This window comes from Copadichromis virginalis, linkage group LG2 (assembly GCF_057382275.1).
Source record: "Copadichromis virginalis isolate Kocher_CV1m ecotype Utaka linkage group LG2, C_Virginalis_male_GT1.1, whole genome shotgun sequence".
Lineage (NCBI taxonomy): Eukaryota > Metazoa > Chordata > Actinopteri > Cichliformes > Cichlidae > Copadichromis > Copadichromis virginalis.
In genome coordinates, this window is record NC_140619.1 from 30894083 (window position 1) to 30914561 (window position 20479).

The 20479-nt window shown below is 40.3% G+C and overlaps 1 protein-coding gene and 2 pseudogenes across 6 annotated transcripts in view; all 3 read left to right on the forward strand.

The window, feature by feature from the left end:
* The window catches only part of LOC146717655 (protocadherin alpha-C2-like), a 214921-nt gene that overhangs the window by 6131 nt on the left and 188311 nt on the right, over positions 1 to 20479 (forward strand). Inside the window, exon 1 of one of the 6 annotated variants that reach the window (XM_085479144.1) lies at positions 551 to 3076. The exons of 2 other annotated variants lie outside the window; for them this stretch is intronic. In XM_085479144.1, the coding sequence (XP_085335270.1) occupies positions 719 to 3076 (2358 nt within the window). In that variant the 5' untranslated portion in view covers positions 551 to 718. Of the gene's footprint in view, positions 1 to 550; positions 3077 to 3977; positions 6492 to 7575; positions 10064 to 14430; positions 16936 to 20479 lie in introns of those variants that run through there. 3 more of the 6 variants (XM_085479170.1, XM_085479161.1, XM_085479206.1) reach the window with 3 other exon arrangements.
* Positions 11333 to 14199, forward strand: LOC146717656 (protocadherin alpha-8 pseudogene; annotated as a pseudogene).
* Positions 17542 to 20049, forward strand: LOC146717657 (protocadherin alpha-2 pseudogene; annotated as a pseudogene).

Below are 20479 nucleotides of genomic sequence, written 5' to 3' on the forward strand. Positions count from 1 at the left end.
TTTTAAAAATTTTTTTTATCCTATTTTATCTTATTTTGTTATTTTTATTTATTTAAGTATTTTTGTAGTAAAGGAGGGATGCATACCTGAATAACGTTGTATTTATGGAAGGTAATATTCACTATTATGATTAGGGTACGTGAACTGAAAGCTTTGATCGTGACACTTCCCTGTCTTTGCAACTTGAAAAGCTATATAAATACGTAATAAGCACAATGGAACTATCCAATTTGCAAACACACTGATATTGCTGATTTTTTGATGGTATATTTTAAAAATAGTCCGTAATACTGTTTCCAGCTGGATTAAGTAGACGACCCAAATGCCCTAAGCCCATTCCGGGTCCTGTTATTGCGTCAATTCTCAACTATCTTAATATACAAACAAACAACAACAACGACAAACAAACAAACAAATCTTCAAAACGTAAAAATGTCTTAATTTTTTTGAATCCACACGGTGTCAGTGTAATATCAGCATCCAGTTTTTGTGTTATAGCACTGGTCCTGCCCCTTCCACAGAGGTTTTGTTGTGGTGGACAGAAAGGAGACGACACTATCCACAGACACAAGTGTAGCCGTGATTTATACATGGGAAGCTTCGGAATATTGGGTATATTTCAGAGTGGATGTTATGTTTTGAAAAATTAATGTTAGACCACGGTCTTGGATGTAAAGACCTCTAAGTGGATACATATTTTGTTATCTTAACGAAAACGATGGAGCCAAGAGGACAAAGACGAGGAACGCAGTGCTGGTGGCTTGCTATCAGCTTTTATCTGATGCTCAGCTGTGTGGAGCGGGTTTCAGCTCAGATAAAATATTCAATTCAAGAGGAAGTAAAGGTAGGAAGTGTTGTTGGGAATGTGGCAAAGGATCTGGGACTGGACATCAGTTCATTAGAGGAACGACGGTTTCGTATTGTTTCTGGAGCTGAAGATGCTCATTTTGAAGTAAATCCGAACAATGGCGTTCTGTATGTTCACGGAAATATCGACCGAGAAGAGCTGTGCGAAAAAATACATCCATGTATTAAAAACCTAAAACTGGTAGCTGAAAACCCCATGGAAATACATTATGTAGGAGTGGAAATAATAGATGTAAACGATAATTCACCAAGGTTTCCTGATGAAGAAAAAATATTAGAAATTCCTGAATCAACTCTCCAAGGTAAACGATTTCAGTTGCCAACTGCACATGATCCAGATGTTGTTACTAATACAGTACGAACGTACAAATTAAACCATAACGATCACTTTAGTTTGCAAATTAGAGAGAGGGGAGAAGATAAGATACCATTCTTAGTTTTACAAAAGCCTCTGGATCGGGAAAAGGAGAACGAACACAAACTGATACTGACAGGAACTGACGGAGGAAATCCACCGAGATCAGGGACTCTTAATGTCACAGTCATAGTCCTGGATTCAAATGATAACCATCCTGCATTTAGTAAAGAAGTTTATTCAGTAACGATACCTGAAAATGTAGATGCGGGTACAAGTGTAACTACCGTAAAGGCGACTGATTTGGACGAGAGTTCAAACGGAGAAATTGAATATTTTTTTGGTGAAGAACTTGACCCTAAATTGTATGATACATTTAGCCTAGATAAGGACACTGGTGAAATTCGAGTGAAAGGCGAAATTGACTTTGAGAATATGGAGGTATACAAGTTGGACGTCCACGCCACAGACAAAGGACAACCTCCGATGAGTACCGACTGCAGGGTGATTATCAAGGTGCTGGACATAAATGATAATAAACCTGAGATAGAGGTGACATCTTTGTCAAAGATTGTATCAGAAGATTCCAAACCTGGGACTGTGGTGGCTTTGATCAGTATTACAGACCAAGACGCGGGTTTAAACGGTAAAGTAATATGTAGTCTTTCAGACAATGTGCCATTCGATTTAAAACCGTCATTTCAAGATAACATGTACTCTTTAGTTATTAAACATAAATTAGACCGAGAATCAGTTTCCCATTACGACGTCACAATAACAGCTACAGACTGTGGCGTGCCTCCTCTGTCTACATCCAGAACTTTAAGTATTGATGTGTCAGACGTGAATGATAATGCGCCACAATTTGCACAGAATCCAGTTGAACTTTACCTGGTAGAGAATAACGAGCCTGGAAAGCCGATATTTTCAGTTTCTGCCTCAGATAAAGATTTGAATGAAAACGCGGCTTTAACGTATCGTATAATCAGAGAGGAAAGCAGTCAACAGAAAAACGCAGCATTTTTAAATATTAATTCAGAAAATGGACAAATCACTGCCCTTAAAAGTTTCGACTTTGAAACGCTGAAAACTTTCCAGTTCCAAGTTGTTGCCTCAGATTCTGGAACTCCGTCACTAAGCAACAACGTCACAGTCAACGTCTTCATCCTGGATCAGAACGACAACGCTCCAGTCATCCTGTATCCACTCAGCTCCAACGGTTCTGCTCAAGGTGTGGAGGAGATTCCCCGAAACGTCAACGCAGGACACTTGGTGACTAAAGTCAGAGCCTATGACGCTGATATAGGATATAACGGCTGGTTGCTCTTTTCACTGCAGGAAGTGACTGACCACAGTCTCTTTGCTTTGGACCGCTACACAGGACAGATCAGAACACTTCGCTCATTCACAGAGACAGACGAGGCTGAGCATAAACTGCTCATACTGGTCAAAGACAACGGCAACGTTTCTCTCTCAGCAACAGCTACTGTGATTGTCAAACTTGTGGAGCCCAAAGAGGCTTTTGCAGCTTCTGATGTTAAAGGTGCAGCAAAAGATGATGAGGACAGTAATGTCATATTTTACCTCATGATAACTTTGGGCGCAGTTTCTGTGCTTTTTCTCGTCAGTATCATCGTGCTGATTGCAATGCAGTGCTCCAAATCCACAGACTATACGTCTAAATATCTGCCAGAGACTAATTATGATGGGACACTGTGTCACAGCATCCAGTACAGATCAGGGGAGAAGCGGTACATGCTCGTTGGACCCAGAATGAGTATAGGATCTACTATAGTACCGGGCAGTCATGCAAATACACTAATGCTTCCTGATAGGAAACGTCCTTCTGAAGAGGTAAGACCATGTTTAAGTTTTAACTGTCTTACCAGACGTGTTCCCTTTAGAAGTAAAACATATAATGTTCCTGATTTAAAGATAATATTACACCTGAATTGCAGCATATTTGTTAGCACTGTCCATGGTCCTGGCAAGTGGTTAAACTGCTGAAATTTAAGTTTGTTTTGTTCATAATATGAGAATTCGATTCTCTGTGTTGTTGTTTTTTGTTTTTGTTTTTTTACTAAAAATGTCGCGTGTTTATTTAGGGATTAAATTACACGATTCAGTAGCTATATTGATTTAGGCGTCTATGAGTTTGTTTGTTTGTTTGTTTGTTTTTATTAGAAATCCATAGGTCCCTTGTAGTTGATTCTTATTTGTTTTCCTTGGAAAAAATGTTGTTAATTGCCTTCAAACCCTGTCATCGTTTCACTCAATCATCATTCAATTTTGTCAAAATCACACTTTTTTCTTTTAGAGTAATAATCGCACACGAAGCTAAATTGCTTTGACCTAAAGAAAAATACAACACTTGGATATACTAATACAAATAAGATGTTGACTACTACGATTAGGGACGATGATATGACAGCCTTGAAGTGGGTTAACTGATCAACATACTCTTTTGAAAAAAACTGAAAATTTGCTGCCTTTAATTCGTAGAAGTAAATTGTTATTCGGATGTATTACTTTGAAACACATACGTTACTAGCAAAAATTAGAACAATTTTCTAGACACGGAGCGACAACTTGCAGACGGGCTGATGTTGCAGTTTATGTGGTAGTTTTGTTTATCAACATATACTCATATGTTTAGTCCACAAGGTGTCAGTGTCATATCAGCATCACACTGGTATATTTTAGTGCTGGCCCTGCCCCTTCTATACAGTTTTTGTTCTGGTCGACAGAGAGGAGACGGTACCTTCCACAGAAACAAGTGTAGCCGTGATTAATACATCGGTTTGTTTGGAATCTGCAACACATTTCGCACTGGATATTTTGTTATTTAAACTACTTCCTTTGCTCAAAGGACTTTTAAGTGGGTATATAATTGGAAACATAAAGCGAAACGATGGAGCCAGGAGGACAAAGACGAGGAACGCAGTGCTGGTGGTTTGCTCTCAGCTTTTCTCTGATGCTCAGCTGTGTGGAGCGGGTTACAGCTCAGATAAAATATTCAGTTCCAGAGGAAGTAACGGTAGGAAGTGTTGTTGGGAATGTGGCAAAAGATCTGGGACTGGACATCAGTTCACTAGAGGAAAGACAGTTTCGTATTGTCTCTGGGGCTGAAAATAATCAATTTCTAGTAAATCCGAGAAATGGCGTCCTCTCTGTTCAAGAGAACATTGACAGAGAAGAGCTATGCAAAAGCATTTCTCCTTGTCTGATAAACCTAAAAATGGTAGCTGAGAATCCCATGGAAGTACATTATGTAGGAGTGGAAATCATAGACGTAAATGATAATTCACCCAGCTTTCAAGAGGAAGAAAGCATACTGGAGATTTCAGAGTCTACTTTCCCAGGTAAACGATTTCAGTTGCCAGCTGCACATGATCCAGATGTTGTTACTAATACAGTACGGATGTACAAATTGATCAATAACGATCATTTTAGTTTACAAATTCGAGAGAGGGGAGAGGACAAGATACCATTCTTAGTTTTACAGAAGGCTTTGGATCGAGAAAAGGAAAATAAACACAAACTGATCCTGACAGCAATTGACGGAGGAAATCCACCGAGATCAGGGACTCTTAATGTCACAGTCATAGTCCTGGATTCAAATGACAATAACCCTACATTTAGTCAAGAAGTGTATTCAGTAACAATACACGAAAATGTAGAGGTGAATACATGTGTAATTACCGTAAATGCAACTGATTTGGACGAAAGTTCAAACGGAGAAATAGAGTACGTTTTCGGTGGTCAACTTGACCGAAAGATTTATGAACTGTTTAGCTTAGATAAAAACACTGGTGAAATTCGAGTAAAAGGAAACATTGACTTTGAGACGGTGGATGTTTATAAACTAGATGTACACGCCACAGACAAAGGACAACCTCCGATGAGTACCGACTGCAGGGTGATTATCAAGGTGCTTGACGTAAATGATAATAAACCTGAGATAGAGGTGACATCTTTGTCAAAGATTGTATCAGAAGATTCCAAACCTGGGACTGTGGTGGCTTTGATCAGTATTACAGACCAAGACGCGGGTTTAAACGGTAAAGTAATATGTAGTCTTTCAGACAATGTGCCATTTGATTTAAAACCGTCATTTCAAGATAACATGTACTCTTTAGTTATTAAACATAAATTAGACCGAGAATCAGTTTCCCATTACGACGTCACAATAACAGCTACAGACTGTGGCGTGCCTCCTCTGTCTACATCCAGAACTTTGAGTATTGATGTGTCAGACGTGAATGATAATGCGCCACAATTTGCACAGAATCCAGTTGAACTTTACCTGGTAGAAAATAACGAGCCTGGAAAGCCGATATTTTCAGTTTCTGCCTCAGATAAAGATTTGAATGAAAACGCGGCTTTAACTTATCGTATAATCAGAGAGGAAAGCAGTCAACAGAAAAACGCAGCATTTTTAAATATTAATTCAGAAAATGGACAAATCACTGCCCTTAAAAGTTTTGATTTTGAAACGCTGAAAACTTTCCAGTTCCAAGTTGTTGCCTCAGATTCTGGAACTCCGTCACTAAGCAACAATGTCACAGTCAACGTCTTCATCCTGGATCAGAACGACAACGCTCCAGTCATCCTGTACCCACTCAGCTCCAACGGTTCTGCTCAAGGTGTGGAGGAGATTCCCCGAAACGTCAACGCAGGACACTTGGTGACTAAAGTCAGAGCCTATGACGCTGATATAGGATATAACGGCTGGTTGCTCTTTTCACTGCAGGAAGTAACTGACCACAGTCTCTTTGCTTTGGACCGCTATACAGGACAGATCAGAACACTTCGCTCATTCACAGAGACAGACGAGGCTGAGCATAAACTGCTCATACTGGTCAAAGACAACGGCAACGTTTCTCTCTCAGCAACAGCTACTGTGATTGTCAAACTTGTGGAGCCCAAAGAGGCTTTTGCAGCTTCTGATGTTAAAAGTACAGCAAAAGATGATGAGGACAGTAATGTCATATTTTACCTCATGATAACTTTGGGCGCAGTTTCTGTACTTTTTCTCGTCAGCATCGTAGTGCTGATTGCAATGCAGTGCTCCAAATCCACAGACTATACTTCCAAATATCTGCCAGAGACTAATTATGATGGGACACTGTGTCACAGCATCCAGTACAGATCAGGAGAGAAGCGGTACATGCTCGTTGGACCCAGAATGAGTATAGGATCTACTATAGTACCTGGAAGTCACGCAAATACTCTCGTACTCCCTGACAGGAGACGTCCTTCTGAGGAGGTAGGTCCATTGTGCGATTTTAAATCAAGGTTATTTTGGTTGTCAAGACGAAGTTTCCTTTACGATGTATCATTAACTTTTGAAACAGATGGAAATGTATTTAAGGTTTTTAATCGTTTTATTTCATTCCTCTCTTCTTTTTGTTTTACACACTTTATTTTCAAACAGTATTTTAGTTGTTATCACCATCATTTTGAAAGACTGCCCATTATATTCTGTAGTCTTTTGACACTGCACTAATTGCTGGGATATCCACGTATGCATAGGGAAAGAATAGTTTAGAAAAGATAAGTAACTAAATAAAGAAGGTCACGCCACTCAGATTGGGAAACTGTGGCAAAACACATGCATATTCATTAGCGTTGTCCATGGACAGGTGACCTTCAGACATAAACTCGTGGTCTTCAAGTTCAAATCTGTTTTTCGTTTCAGACCTTTTTGTATTTAGCGCCAATCCTATGTTTTCTATCACACTTATTAGAAATCACTAATTGTGTTACATATTACTGCGTCGTGGAAATAGTAATATACCTATCCACTGTTCGAATGGGATCCTGTTAATTCATCTGAAACGTGAAACTTAGCAGTACAAGCCTGAAACTCGCGTGTGCTGTGTCCTCGATTATTTTTCATCCAGTCTGCGCGCAGTTTTATCAGAATCACTTGTGCGTTTGGCTAATCCTGCATCATTACACAGCATTAATGTAATACTGACAAATATCAGAATTCCCTGTTGCAATTAGTCATTATGATATACTGTACGCGTCTATCAGCTGATCATCATATGACGCAAAAATACATGAAATTTTATTCCTGAGACTCTGAAATATGTGACAAATTAAATCCATCACGGTACAAAAAATTCTTAAGAAAACATTTTTAGACTTGTTTTAATAGTGACTGGGACACATTTGGAAACATACTTGTATATTACATGTAGATGTTTGCTCTAACAATGAGTCACAAGATGTTCAGTCCACAAGGTGTCAGTGTCATATCTGCATCAAACTAATATGTTTTAGTTCTGGCCCTGCCCCTTCCACAGAGGTTTTGTTCTGGTTGGCAGAGAGGAGACGATACCTCAGACAGAAACAAGTGTAACCGTGATTTTTCCATGAATACAAGGGAATATGGGAAGAAGTGTTGATTTAGGCTACTTCCTTTACGGTAAACACCTCTGAGTGGATACAGTATTTATTATCTAAACGACAACGATGGAGGCAGGAGGACAAAGACGAGGAACGCAGTGTTGGTGGGTTGCTATCAGCTTTTCTCTGATGCTCAGCTGTGTGGAGCGGGTATCAGCTCAAATAAAATATTCAGTTCCAGAGGAAGTAAAGGTAGGAAGTGTTGTTGGGAATGTGGCAAAGGATCTGGGACTGGATATCAGTTCACTGGAGAAACGACGGTTTCGTATTGTTTCTGGAGCTGAAGATGCTCAGTTTGAAGTAAATCCGAACAATGGCGCGCTGTATGTTCACGGAAATATCGACCGAGAGGAGCTGTGCGAAAGAATACATCCATGTATCAAAAACCTAAAATTGGTAGCTGAGAACCCTATGGAAATACATCATGTGGGCGTGGAAATCATGGATGTAAATGATAATTCCCCCAGTTTTCAAGAATATGAAAAAATATTGGAAATGTCTGAATCCACTATAACAGGCAGACGGTTTCAATTGCCAACTGCGCATGATCCAGATGTTGTTACTAATACTGTGCGTATGTACAAATTAAACCATAACGATCATTTTAGTTTACAAATTCGAGAGAGAGGAGAGGACAAGGTACCATTTTTAGTTTTACAAAAGTCTCTGGATCGGGAAAAGGAAAGTGAACACAAACTGATACTAACAGCAATTGACGGCGGAAATCCACCGAGATCAGGGACTGTTAATGTCACAGTCATAGTCCTCGATTCGAATGATAACCACCCTACATTTAGTCAAGAAGTTTATTACGCTACAGTACGTGAGAATACAGATGCGGGTGTGTTTGTAATTAAGCTAAATGCGACTGACCTGGATGAGGGACTAAATGGACAAATTGAATACTTTTTTGGTGAAGAACTTAAGGGTAATTTATATGAGATTTTTAATATGGATAAGGACACTGGTGAGCTTCGAATCAATGGGGAAATTGACTTTGAGAAAACTGATATTTTTAAGTTGGACGTCCACGCCACGGACAAAGGACAACCTCCGATGAGTGCGGATTGCACAGTAATCATCAGTGTCTTGGACGTAAATGATAATAAACCTGAAATAGAGGTAACATCTTTGTCAAAGATTGTATCAGAAGATTCCAAACCTGGGACTGTGGTGGCTTTGATCAGTATTACAGACCAAGACGCGGGTTTAAACGGTAAAGTAATATGTAGTCTTTCAGACAATATCCCATTTGATTTAAAACCGTCATTTCAAGACAACATGTACTCTTTAGTTATTAAACATAAATTAGACCGAGAATCAGTTTCCCATTACGACGTCACAATAACAGCTACAGACTGTGGCGTGCCTCCTCTTTCTACATCCAGAACTTTGAGTATTGATGTGTCAGACGTGAATGATAATGCGCCACAGTTTGCACAGAATCCAGTTGAACTTTACCTGGTAGAGAATAACGAGCCTGGAAAGCCGATATTTTCAGTTTCTGCCTCAGATAAAGATTTGAATGAAAACGCGGCTTTAACGTATCGTATAATCAGAGAGGAAAGCAGTCAACAGAAAAACGCAGCATTTTTAAATATTAATTCAGAAAATGGACAAATCACTGCCCTTAAAAGTTTTGACTTTGAAACACTGAAAACTTTCCAGTTCCAAGTTGTTGCCTCAGATTCTGGAACTCCGTCACTAAGCAACAATGTCACAGTCAACGTCTTCATCCTGGATCAGAACGACAACGCTCCAGTCATCCTGTATCCACTCAGCTCCAACGGCTCTGCTCAAGGTGTGGAGGAGATTCCCCGAAACGTCAACGCAGGACACTTGGTGACTAAAGTCAGAGCCTATGACGCTGATATAGGATATAACGGCTGGTTGCTCTTTTCACTGCAGGAAGTAACTGACCACAGTCTCTTTGCTTTGGACCGCTACACAGGACAGATCAGAACACTTCGCTCATTCACAGAGACAGACGAGGCTGAGCAAAACTTGCTCATACTAGTCAAAGACAACGGCAACGTTTCTCTCTCAGCAACAGCTACTGTGATTGTCAAGCTTGTGGAGCCCAAAGAGGCTTTTGCAGCTTCTGATGTTAAAAGTGCAGCAAAAGATGATGAGGACAGTAATGTCATATTTTATCTGATGATAACTTTGGGCGCAGTTTCTGTGCTTTTTCTCGTCAGCATCATCGTGCTGATTGCAATGCAGTGCTCCAAATCCACAGACTATACTTCTAAATATCTGCCAGAGACTAATTATGATGGGACACTGTGTCACAGCATCCAGTACAGATCAGGAGAGAAGCGGTACATGCTAGTTGGACCCAGAATGAGTATAGGATCTACTATAGTACCTGGAAGTCACGCAAATACTCTCGTACTCCCTGACAGGAGGCGTCCTTCTCAAGAGGTAAGAACATATCTTGATTTAAATTGAAGGTCTTTTTGCTTGCAAAGATTATAAAGATGAAAATTCTTTCTACCAGAATCATTTTTCCTTTTAAACATATAATATGATTAGTGTTTAGAACATGGAAGAAATGTGCTCAAGGTTTTTGATTTGTATTTTTGTTTTTTGTAACTGAATTATAAAGTTTTTTAGTTGCTACCTCTAAAAGTTGTCTCGCGAGGTTATCATAACTAGTGGCACAAATTTTTGGAACATAAATTGTTAATAAGGCGGAAATTGCTTCATAAAAAACCCACAATAAATAAGAAAGATGACCAATATATCGGGAAACTATGGGGGAAACAGCGGTATTCTCAAGCGCTGTCCGTGGTTCTGATAAGAGATCACGTTTAGTCAGCTAGTGGTGGTGTTCAAGTTCAAATCTGATGGTTTCACATTTATTCATTTGCACTGTGAAAGTGATTAACACAGCCCTTACATTTACTTGAGTCATTCTATCTTTTATTTTCATCCAGTCTGAGTGTAATTTTTTCTAAGTCACATTTTTGTTAAGGAAACAGAGTGCGCATTTGGCAACTACTGCGTTACTAAACAATAATGCCACAATAACAAATAGAGTTCTCTGTTGCAGTTAGCCCTGCATGATATATTAGTCTGTTTACTAAATGTCACAAAAATACTAAGATGATCGTGGCTCAAGAGTTGGGAGTTTGCCTTGTAATCGGAAGGTTGCCGGTTCGAGCCCCGGCTTGGACAGTCTCGGTCGTTGTGTCTTTGGGCAAGACACTTTACTCGTTGCCTACTGGTGGTGGTCAGAGGGTCCGGTGGCGCCAGTGTCCGGCAGCCTCGCCTCTGTCAGTGCGCCCCAGGGCGGATGTGGCTACAATGTAGCTTGCCATCACCAGTGCGTGAATGTGTGTGTGAATGGGTGGATGACAGGTTGTGTAAAGCGCTTTGGGGCCCTTAGGGACTAGTAAAGCGCTATACAAATACAGGCCATTTACCATTTACCATAAACAAAAAGGGCTTCAGAAACTGCAAAAGTACTCCATCATTTGAACATATTGCTGTACAAATAACAAAGAAACAGCAAACAAAAAAAATGTTCAGTAAGAAAGACTGTTAATTTTTAGTGAGCAGACTACATGTTGGAAACATATTTGTGTAACACATGTAGCTGATTGCTTCAACAATGAGTAACAAGATGTTCAGTCCACAAGGTGTCAGTGTCATATCTGCATCAAACTAATATGTTACAATAGTGGCCCTGCCCCTTCCATAGAGGTTTTGTTCTGGTTGCCAGAGAGGAGACGGTATCGTCCAGAGAAACAAGGGTAGCCGTGATTTTTCCATGAATACAAGGGAAAATGGGAAGCATTACAGACGGGATATTTTGTGATTTATTCTAGCTTCTTAACGATAAATACCTGTGGGTAGATACAGTATTTGTTATCTAACACGATGGAGGCAGGAGGACAAAGACGAGGAACGCAGTGCTGGTGGCTTGCTATCAGCTTTTATCTGATGCTCAGCTGTGTGGAGCGGGTATCAGCTCAGATAAAATATTCGATTCAAGAGGAAGTAAAGGTAGGAAGTGTTGTTGGGAATGTGGCAAAGGATCTGGGACTGGATATCAGTTCACTGGAGGAACGACGGTTTCGTATTGTTTCTGGAGCTGAAGATGCTCAGTTTGAAGTAAATTCGAACAATGGCGTTCTGTATGTTCACGGAAATATCGACCGAGAGGAGCTGTGCGAAAGAATACATCCATGTATTAAAAACCTAAAACTGGTAGCTGAGAACCCCATGGAAATACATTATGTAGGAGTGGAAATCATAGATGTAAATGATAATTCGCCCAGCTTCACTGATGAAGAAAAAATAGTAGAAATTCCTGAATCCACTCTTCAAGGAAAACGTTTCCAGTTGCCAGCCGCACGGGACCCAGATGTTGTTACTAATACTGTACGTATGTACAAATTAAACCATAACGATCATTTTAGTTTACAAATTAGAGAGATGGGAGAGGACAAGATACCATTTTTAGTTTTACAGAAGTCTCTGGATCGGGAAAAGGAGAATGCACACAAACTGATACTGACAGCAGTTGATGGCGGAAATCCACCGAGAACGGGGACTCTTAATGTCACAGTCATAGTCCTCGATTCAAATGATAATCACCCTACATTTAACCAAGAATTATATTCAGTTACAATACCGGAAAATGTTGATAGGGATACTAGTGTAACTACGGTAAATGCAACTGATCTGGACGAGGGTGTAAACGGAAAGATTGAATACTTTTTTGGTGGCGAACTTAACACTAAATTGTATGATACATTTAGCCTAGATAAGGACACTGGTGAAATTCGAGTGAAAGGCGGAATTGACTTTGAGAATATGGAGGTATACAAGTTGGACGTCCACGCCACTGACAAAGGACAACCTCCGATGAGCACTAACTGCAGGGTGATTATCAATGTATTGGACGTAAATGATAATAAACCTGAGATAGAGGTGACATCTTTGTCAAAGATTGTATCAGAAGACTCTAAACCTGGGACTGTGGTGGCTTTGATCAGTATTACAGACCAAGACGCGGGTTTAAACGGTAAAGTAATATGTAGTCTTTCAGACAATGTGCCATTCGATTTAAAACCGTCATTTCAAGATAACATGTACTCTTTAGTTATTAAACATAAATTAGACCGAGAATCAGTTTCCCATTACGACGTCACAATAACAGCAACCGACTGTGGCGTGCCTCCTCTGTCCACATCCAGAACTTTGAGTATTGATGTGTCAGACGTGAATGATCATGCGCCGCAATTTGCACAGAATCCAGTTGAACTTTACCTGGTAGAAAATAACGAGCCTGGGAAGCCAATATTTTCAGTTTCTGCCTCAGATAAAGATTTGAATGAAAACGCGGCTTTAACTTATCGTATAATCAGAGAGGAAAGCAGTCAACAGAAAAACGCAGTATTTTTAAATATTAATTCGGATAATGGACAAATCACTGCGCTGAAAAGTTTTGACTTTGAAACACTGAAAACTTTCCAGTTCCAAGTTGTTGCCTCAGATTCTGGAACTCCGTCACTAAGCAACAATGTCACAGTCAACGTCTTCATCCTGGATCAGAACGACAATGCTCCAGTCATCCTGTATCCACTCAGCTCCAATGGTTCTGCTCAAGGTGTGCAGGATATTCCCCGAAACGTCAACGCAGGACACTTGGTGACTAAAGTCAGAGCCTATGACGCTGATATAGGATATAACGGCTGGTTGCTCTTTTCACTCCAGGAAGTTACTGACCACAGTCTCTTTGCTTTGGACCGCTATACAGGACAGATCAGAACACTTCGCTCATTCACAGAGACAGACGAGGCTGAGCACAAACTGCTCATACTGGTCAAAGACAACGGCAACGTTTCTCTCTCAGCAACAGCTACTGTGATTGTCAAACTTGTGGAGCCCAAAGAGGCTTTTGCAGCTTCTGATGTTAAAAGTACAGCAAAAGATGATGAGGACAGTAATGTCATATTTTACCTCATGATAACTTTGGGCGCAGTTTCTGTGCTTTTTCTCGTCAGCATCATCGTTCTGATTGCAATGCAGTGCTCCAAATCCACAGACTATACTTCTAAATATCTGCCAGAGACCAATTATGATGGGACACTGTGTCACAGCATCCAGTACAGATCAGGAGAGAAGCGGTACATGCTAGTTGGACCCAGAATGAGTATAGGATCTACTATAGTACCTGGAAGTCACGCAAATACTCTTGTGCTTCCTGATAGGAGACGTCCTTCTGAAGAGGTAAGAGCTTTAAAGTGTGATGTCACATGTTTTTGTGCATTCTTTTCCATCAATTTGACTTTTTATATCATCTAAATTTTCTTTTCTTTTTTGAAATCACAATTCTAAAGTATCATAGCTAAAGACTACAGTGCTAACACTAAAGTTAGTTTCATTGACATTTTGGTTATGATAAATGGTGATTCATAATGCTTCTACTGAATCAAATATGGGTCTAGGTAATGCGGTCGATTCTCATGAAAAACCGGTGGAATTGCACGTTACCAGACATGTTGCATGCTACTTTGCTGAACGGCACTTTTCTTAAATCAAATATATGCTGCTGAACAGTGTTGGTCCGGGCTGATCTTCTTTCTTCAGAAGCGGGTTAAATAACATCTTCTGAGATAATCAACATATGGAACAAAATTTTAACCCCCTGATAACGTATTTAATTGTTGGAATAACGGTTTCTTTTTAAACACTGTAATTTATGACTATATACTTCTCCAGTAACCTCTGGGTGTCAGTATTACATTGACAAACTGGAGACCACTTTACCCATCCTCTCACAAAGCTTTTGTTTGCCACTGCTATAAGCAGAGAAGACGCTTGACTCGAGCTCGCAACCATTCCAAATCGCGCTTTATACATTATATAACAACAGGCAATGAGCTAGGTAGTCCAAACATTGTTTTTAAATCTTTTGTTTGATTACAATGGAGAACGAAAAACGAAGTCGTGGAAGGAATGGGGTCTGGTTTATTCTCCATGTAGCTTTGCTGCTGTTTTTCGGGAAAGAGGCTTCGGCAGAAATAAGATACTCTGTTGCAGAAGAGGTGAAAGATGGAACTGTTGTCGGAAATGTTGCAAAGGATCTCGGTCTTGATATCAGCTCTTTGACCAGCCGGCGGTTCCGTGTTGTGTCTGAATCCAAGGATGCGTTTTTTGATGTAAACCAGGACAACGGGGATCTATATTTGTTTAAGAAAATCGACAGAGAGGAGCTTTGCATGGGCAGTGGGGCATGCATAATGGAGCTAAAAATTATAGCAGAAAACCCTTTGGAAATACACTACGTAGTTGTAGAAATTATTGATATTAACGATCACTCCCCTGTTTTCCCCGAAAAAGAACAGAGGTTTGAAATTTTTGAACAAACCATGGCAGGAAGACGATTTCAGCTGCACACTGCTCGGGACCCCGATTCTGGAATTAACGCAATTCGTACATATACTTTAACCTCAAACGAAAATTTTGAAGTAACAATCCGACAGAGCGATGGGGATATAATACCATTTTTGGTGCTGAAGAAATCGTTGGACAGAGAAAAAATCAACAAATACACGTTAACTGTCACTGCAGTTGATGGAGGAAAACCTCCGCGATCAGGCACCATAAATGTTACTATAATCGTTCTTGACACAAATGACAACCGTCCAACATTTAGTCAAGAGAGCTACCAAATAGAAATAGATGAAAATGTTCAAGTAGGGACTTCAATATTTAGAATGAATGCGACAGACCCAGATGAAGGTTCCAGTAGTGAAATTGTATACAGCCTTGGAAAAACACTCAAGAAAAAAGTCTATGATATATTTGAACTGGATAAAATAAGTGGGGAAATAAGAATAAAGGGAATAGTGGACTATGAAGAAAACGACGTTTATAAACTGGATATCGAGGCATCAGATAAAGGAACACCTCCATTAACTGGTGAGTGCAGATTAATTATAAAGATAAAAGACATCAATGATAATCCGCCAGAAATTGAAATCACATCGCTTTCAAATACAGTGTCTGAGGATTCAAAGCCCGGCACAATGATTTCACTCATCAGTGTGCGAGATAAAGATTCTGGTGTGAATGGGAAAATTATTCTCAGCCTAACCTCAGACTTACCGTTTGAATTAAAACCATCATATAAAGAGAACGTTTATTCCGTTGTCACTAAAGTTCTTTTGGACCGAGAGGAGGTATCTCAATATGAATTGACAATAAAAGCGACCGACTGTGGAGAGCCCCCTTTATCTACTTTTAAAACTTTGAACATCCAGGTAGCAGATGTAAATGACAACAGACCACATTTTCCCATAAATCCACTACACTTTTACCTGTCCGAAAATAACGTTGCTGGGAAATCAATATTCTCCGTAAGCGCAGTGGACAAAGACTTAAGTGACAATGCAGCAATTTCATATCGAATTGTGAAAGAGGGGAGCCAAAATGACATTATGTCATTACTAAGTATAAACAGTGATAACGGACACATTTCCACGCTGAAAAGTTTTGATTTTGAAACGCTGAAAACTTTCCAGTTCCAAGTTGTTGCCTCAGATTCTGGAACTCCGTCACTAAGCAACAACGTCACAGTCAACGTCTTCATCCTGGATCAGAACGACAACGCTCCAGTCATCCTGTATCCACTCAGCTCCAACGGTTCTGCTCAAGGTGTGGAGGAGATTCCCCGAAACGTCAACGCAGGACACTTGGTGACTAAAGTCAGAGCCTATGACGCTGATATAGGATATAACGGCTGGTTGCTCTTTTCACTCCAGGAAGTGACTGACCACAGTCTCTTTGCTTTGGACCGCTATACAGGACAGATCAGAACACTTCGCTCATTCACAGAGACAGACGAGGCTGAGCATAAACTGCTCATACTGGTCAAAGACAACGGCAACGTTTCTCTCTCAGCAACAGCTACTGTGATTGTCAAACTTGTGGAGCCCAAAGAGGCTTTTGCAGCTTCTGATGTTAAAAGTACAGCAAAAGATGATGAGGACAGTAATGTCATATTTTATCTGATGATAACTTTGGGCGCAGTTTCTGTGCTTTTTCTCGTCAGCATCATTGTGCTGATTGCAATGCAGTGCTCCAAACCCACAGACTATACTTCTAAATATTTACAAGAAGCAAATTATGATGGGACATTGTGTCACAGCATCCAGTACAGATCTGGAGACAGGAAGTACATGTTAGTTGGACCCAGAATGAGTATAGGATCTACTATAGTACCAGGAAGCCATACAAATACTCTGGTGATGCCAGACAGAAGACGGCCATCTGAAGAGGTAGGATAAATTCACGATGATTATTTTAATGCAATTGCCTAATTTCGCCTCACCTATTGGATAATCCTTACGACTCCCTGTCGTTTTTTAAGATAATGGAAGTGCTGGCACGTGGTATTGGTGAGGCATCTTAGTAGTTTTGAGTGATGTCCTTCTATTTGTATTGTAAAGGTGTTAGCAATGTTACCACTAAACATATTTTGTATTCCTGCCCACGATACCGACGTGGTTATTGGTCATCGAAGAGAGAATCGAGCACGCTGTTGTTATTGATGTGATTTTAAGACTTTTCCACTGTCCATGGTGCTGAAAAGCTCTTATTAAGGTATTTAACTATGCTCGGTTATCACAGGACACTGAAGCTCTTTAACTACTACATTACAGAGTTAGTGCTTGTGATGATGCCCTAGGATATTTTTCCCTTGTCACACGGATAGCCATTTGAATAAAACTTTTAATATATTAAATTACAAAAGTTTCTATTTAGTCGAATCTGTTTTTCCCCATTTCCTACTAAATGTAAGCGCTGAATGATCCTGTGGGTGTCAGTGTTACTATAAGGAAGTGCGAAATTCCACTCAGCCCCTTGTAATGTGTGCGTTGTCACCTCGGCCACAAAGAATATCAACGTTTGGGGTTTCGCCTGTGTATTTTTCTTTTCACGAAAACGGATGTCTGGAGTAAAATCTCAGGAAAACTGGATGATTACTAAGTGGAAAAATACGCGTGGATTTTATTACATATGATTTTTCCAAAGGACAAAGAGGCAGAATGATAACTTGGCCGTATCCTCTGGTTTTCGCCGCGCTCTTCTGTTGTGTGCAGGTGATTTTAGCTCAGATTAAATATTTGACTCCAGAGGATGTTAAAGTGGGAGCTATTATTGGAAATGTTGCGAAGGATCTGGGGCTCGATGTCGGTACATTGATAAGCAGGCGTTTTCGTATTGTGTCTGGAGCCCAGGGTACGCTGTTTGAGGTAAACCCGAACAATGGGGCGTTGTATGTTCACGAAAATGTGGACAGGGAACAACTGTGCGATAGAAATGTTGCCTGTTTATTAGATCTAAAAATTGTTGTTGAAAACCCCCTTGAAGTCCACTATGTTACTGTTGAAATAATAGATACTAACGACAATAGACCCAGTTTTACTGAGAAAGAAAAGGTAATAGAAATAGCAGAGACCACACTGCCAGGAGCACGATTTCAGTTACCAGGCGCTCGTGACCGAGATGTTGGAGTAAATGCGGTGCAGATTTATAAACTCAGTCAAAACGATCATTTTCATCTTGAAATTCGAGACAGAGGGGAAGATAAAATCCCTTTCCTCGTACTGCAGAGAAACTTGGACAGAGAGCGGAAAACAAACCATAGCTTGATTTTAACCGCTATGGATGGGGGGACGCCGCCAAAATCCGCAAATCTGAGCCTTACTATAAAGGTTCTTGATAACAACGATAACAGACCAGTATTTTCTCAAGAGGTTTATTCCGTTACATTGCAAGAAAATGCCCCATTAGACAAGACTATAATCAAAGTCCAAGCAACAGATCTAGACGAGGGTATTAACGGGGACGTCGAGTATACTTTTGGGGGTGATATTACTTCCAGTGTGTTGCGACTATTTACTTTAGACAGACTCACGGGAGAAATTCGAGTTATCGGAGAAATTGATTATGAGACAGCCAGTGTTTACAATTTAGATGTCCAAGCCTCAGACAAAGGTCAGCCGCCGATGACGACTGACTGTAGAATTATAATAAAGATTCAAGATGTCAATGACAATAAACCAGAAATAGAAGTGACTTCAATATCCAGCATAGTCCCAGAGGACTCAAAACAGGGTACCGTGGTCGCTCTCATTACTGTTACAGATGCTGATTCTGGTTTAAATAGCAAAGTCATATGTCATCTAACAGAAAATGTACCATTTGAATTAAAACCGTCATTTAAAGAAAACATGTACTCGTTAGTAACAAAAGAATCACTAGATAGGGAAACTGTGTCACATTATGACATTTCAATAACAGCTACAGACTGTGGTGAGCCGCCTCTTTCCACCTTTAAAAAGTTCAACATTCAGGTGTCAGATGTGAACGATAATATTCCGGAGTTCTCACATAATCCACTAGAATTATACTTGACGGAAAATAACGCGGCTGGCGCGTCAATATTCTCTGTCAGTGCATTTGATAAAGACTGCAATGAAAATGCAGCAATATCCTATCAAATACTCAGGGGGGGAGCTGGCCGCAATGTTATAGCATCCTTTGTGAATATACATCCCGAAAGCGGACAAATTACTGCGCTGAACAGTTTTGATTTTGAAACGCTGAAAACTTTCCAGTTCCAAGTTGTTGCCTCAGATTCTGGAACTCCGTCACTAAGCAACAACGTCACAGTCAACGTCTTCATCCTGGATCAGAACGACAACGCTCCAGTCATCCTGTATCCACTCAGCTCCAACGGCTCTGCTCAAGGTGTGGAGGAGATTCCCCGAAACGTCAACGCAGGACACTTGGTGACTAAAGTCAGAGCCTATGACGCTGATATAGGATATAACGGCTGGTTGCTCTTTTCACTCCAGGAAGTTACTGACCACAGTCTCTTTGCTTTGGACCGCTATACAGGACAGATCAGAACACTTCGCTCATTCACAGAGACAGACGAGGCTGAGCATAAACTGCTCATACTGGTCAAAGACAACGGCAACGTTTCTCTCTCAGCAACAGCTACTGTGATTGTCAAACTTGTGGAGCCCAAAGAGGCTTTTGCAGCTTCTGATGTTAAAAGTGCAGCAAAAGATGTTGAGGACAGTAATGTCATATTTTACCTCATGATATCTTTGGGAGCAGTTTCTGTACTTTTTCTCATCAGCATCATCGTGCTGATTGCGATGCAGTGCTCCAAATCCACAGACTATACTTCTAAATATCTGCCAGAGACTAATTATGATGGGACACTGTGTCACAGCATCCAGTACAGATCAGGGGAGAAGCGGTACATGCTAGTTGGACCCAGAATGAGTATAGGATCTACTATAGTACCAGGAAGCCATGCAAATACTCTCGTGCTTCCTGATAGGAGACGTCCTTCTGAAGAGGTAAGACCTTAACACCCTTTTGTAAAAGCATTTTCCCTTTCCGTTATCGGCTTGCTTTACAATATCAGTTATAATGGCAGCAAGTAGCATAATGGTGCAGTGGTTCGCGCTATTACTTCAAAGAAAGAAAGTTTGGGTTTGTCTGGCTGGGTGGAGTTTGTACGCTTCCCGAGCCACTCTGTTCAATGTGCTATGTTTTCTTGCTGTTTCTTTTTAGATCACATTCACTGATAAGCTAGAAAGCCATACATGTACAAATAATAATAATAATAGTAGTAATAATAATCGTTTGTAGTTTTGCGAACTATTCGCTGCCCTTGGTGCTGATTGTTTTTTTTTCCCTTTCTTTTTTTTTTTTTCTTTGAGCATGTGTTGGGTGCCTTTACTGGCTCTCTTGGTAGTTGTTTATATGTCACTTTTTGCGATTAAAGTTCTGTGGGAG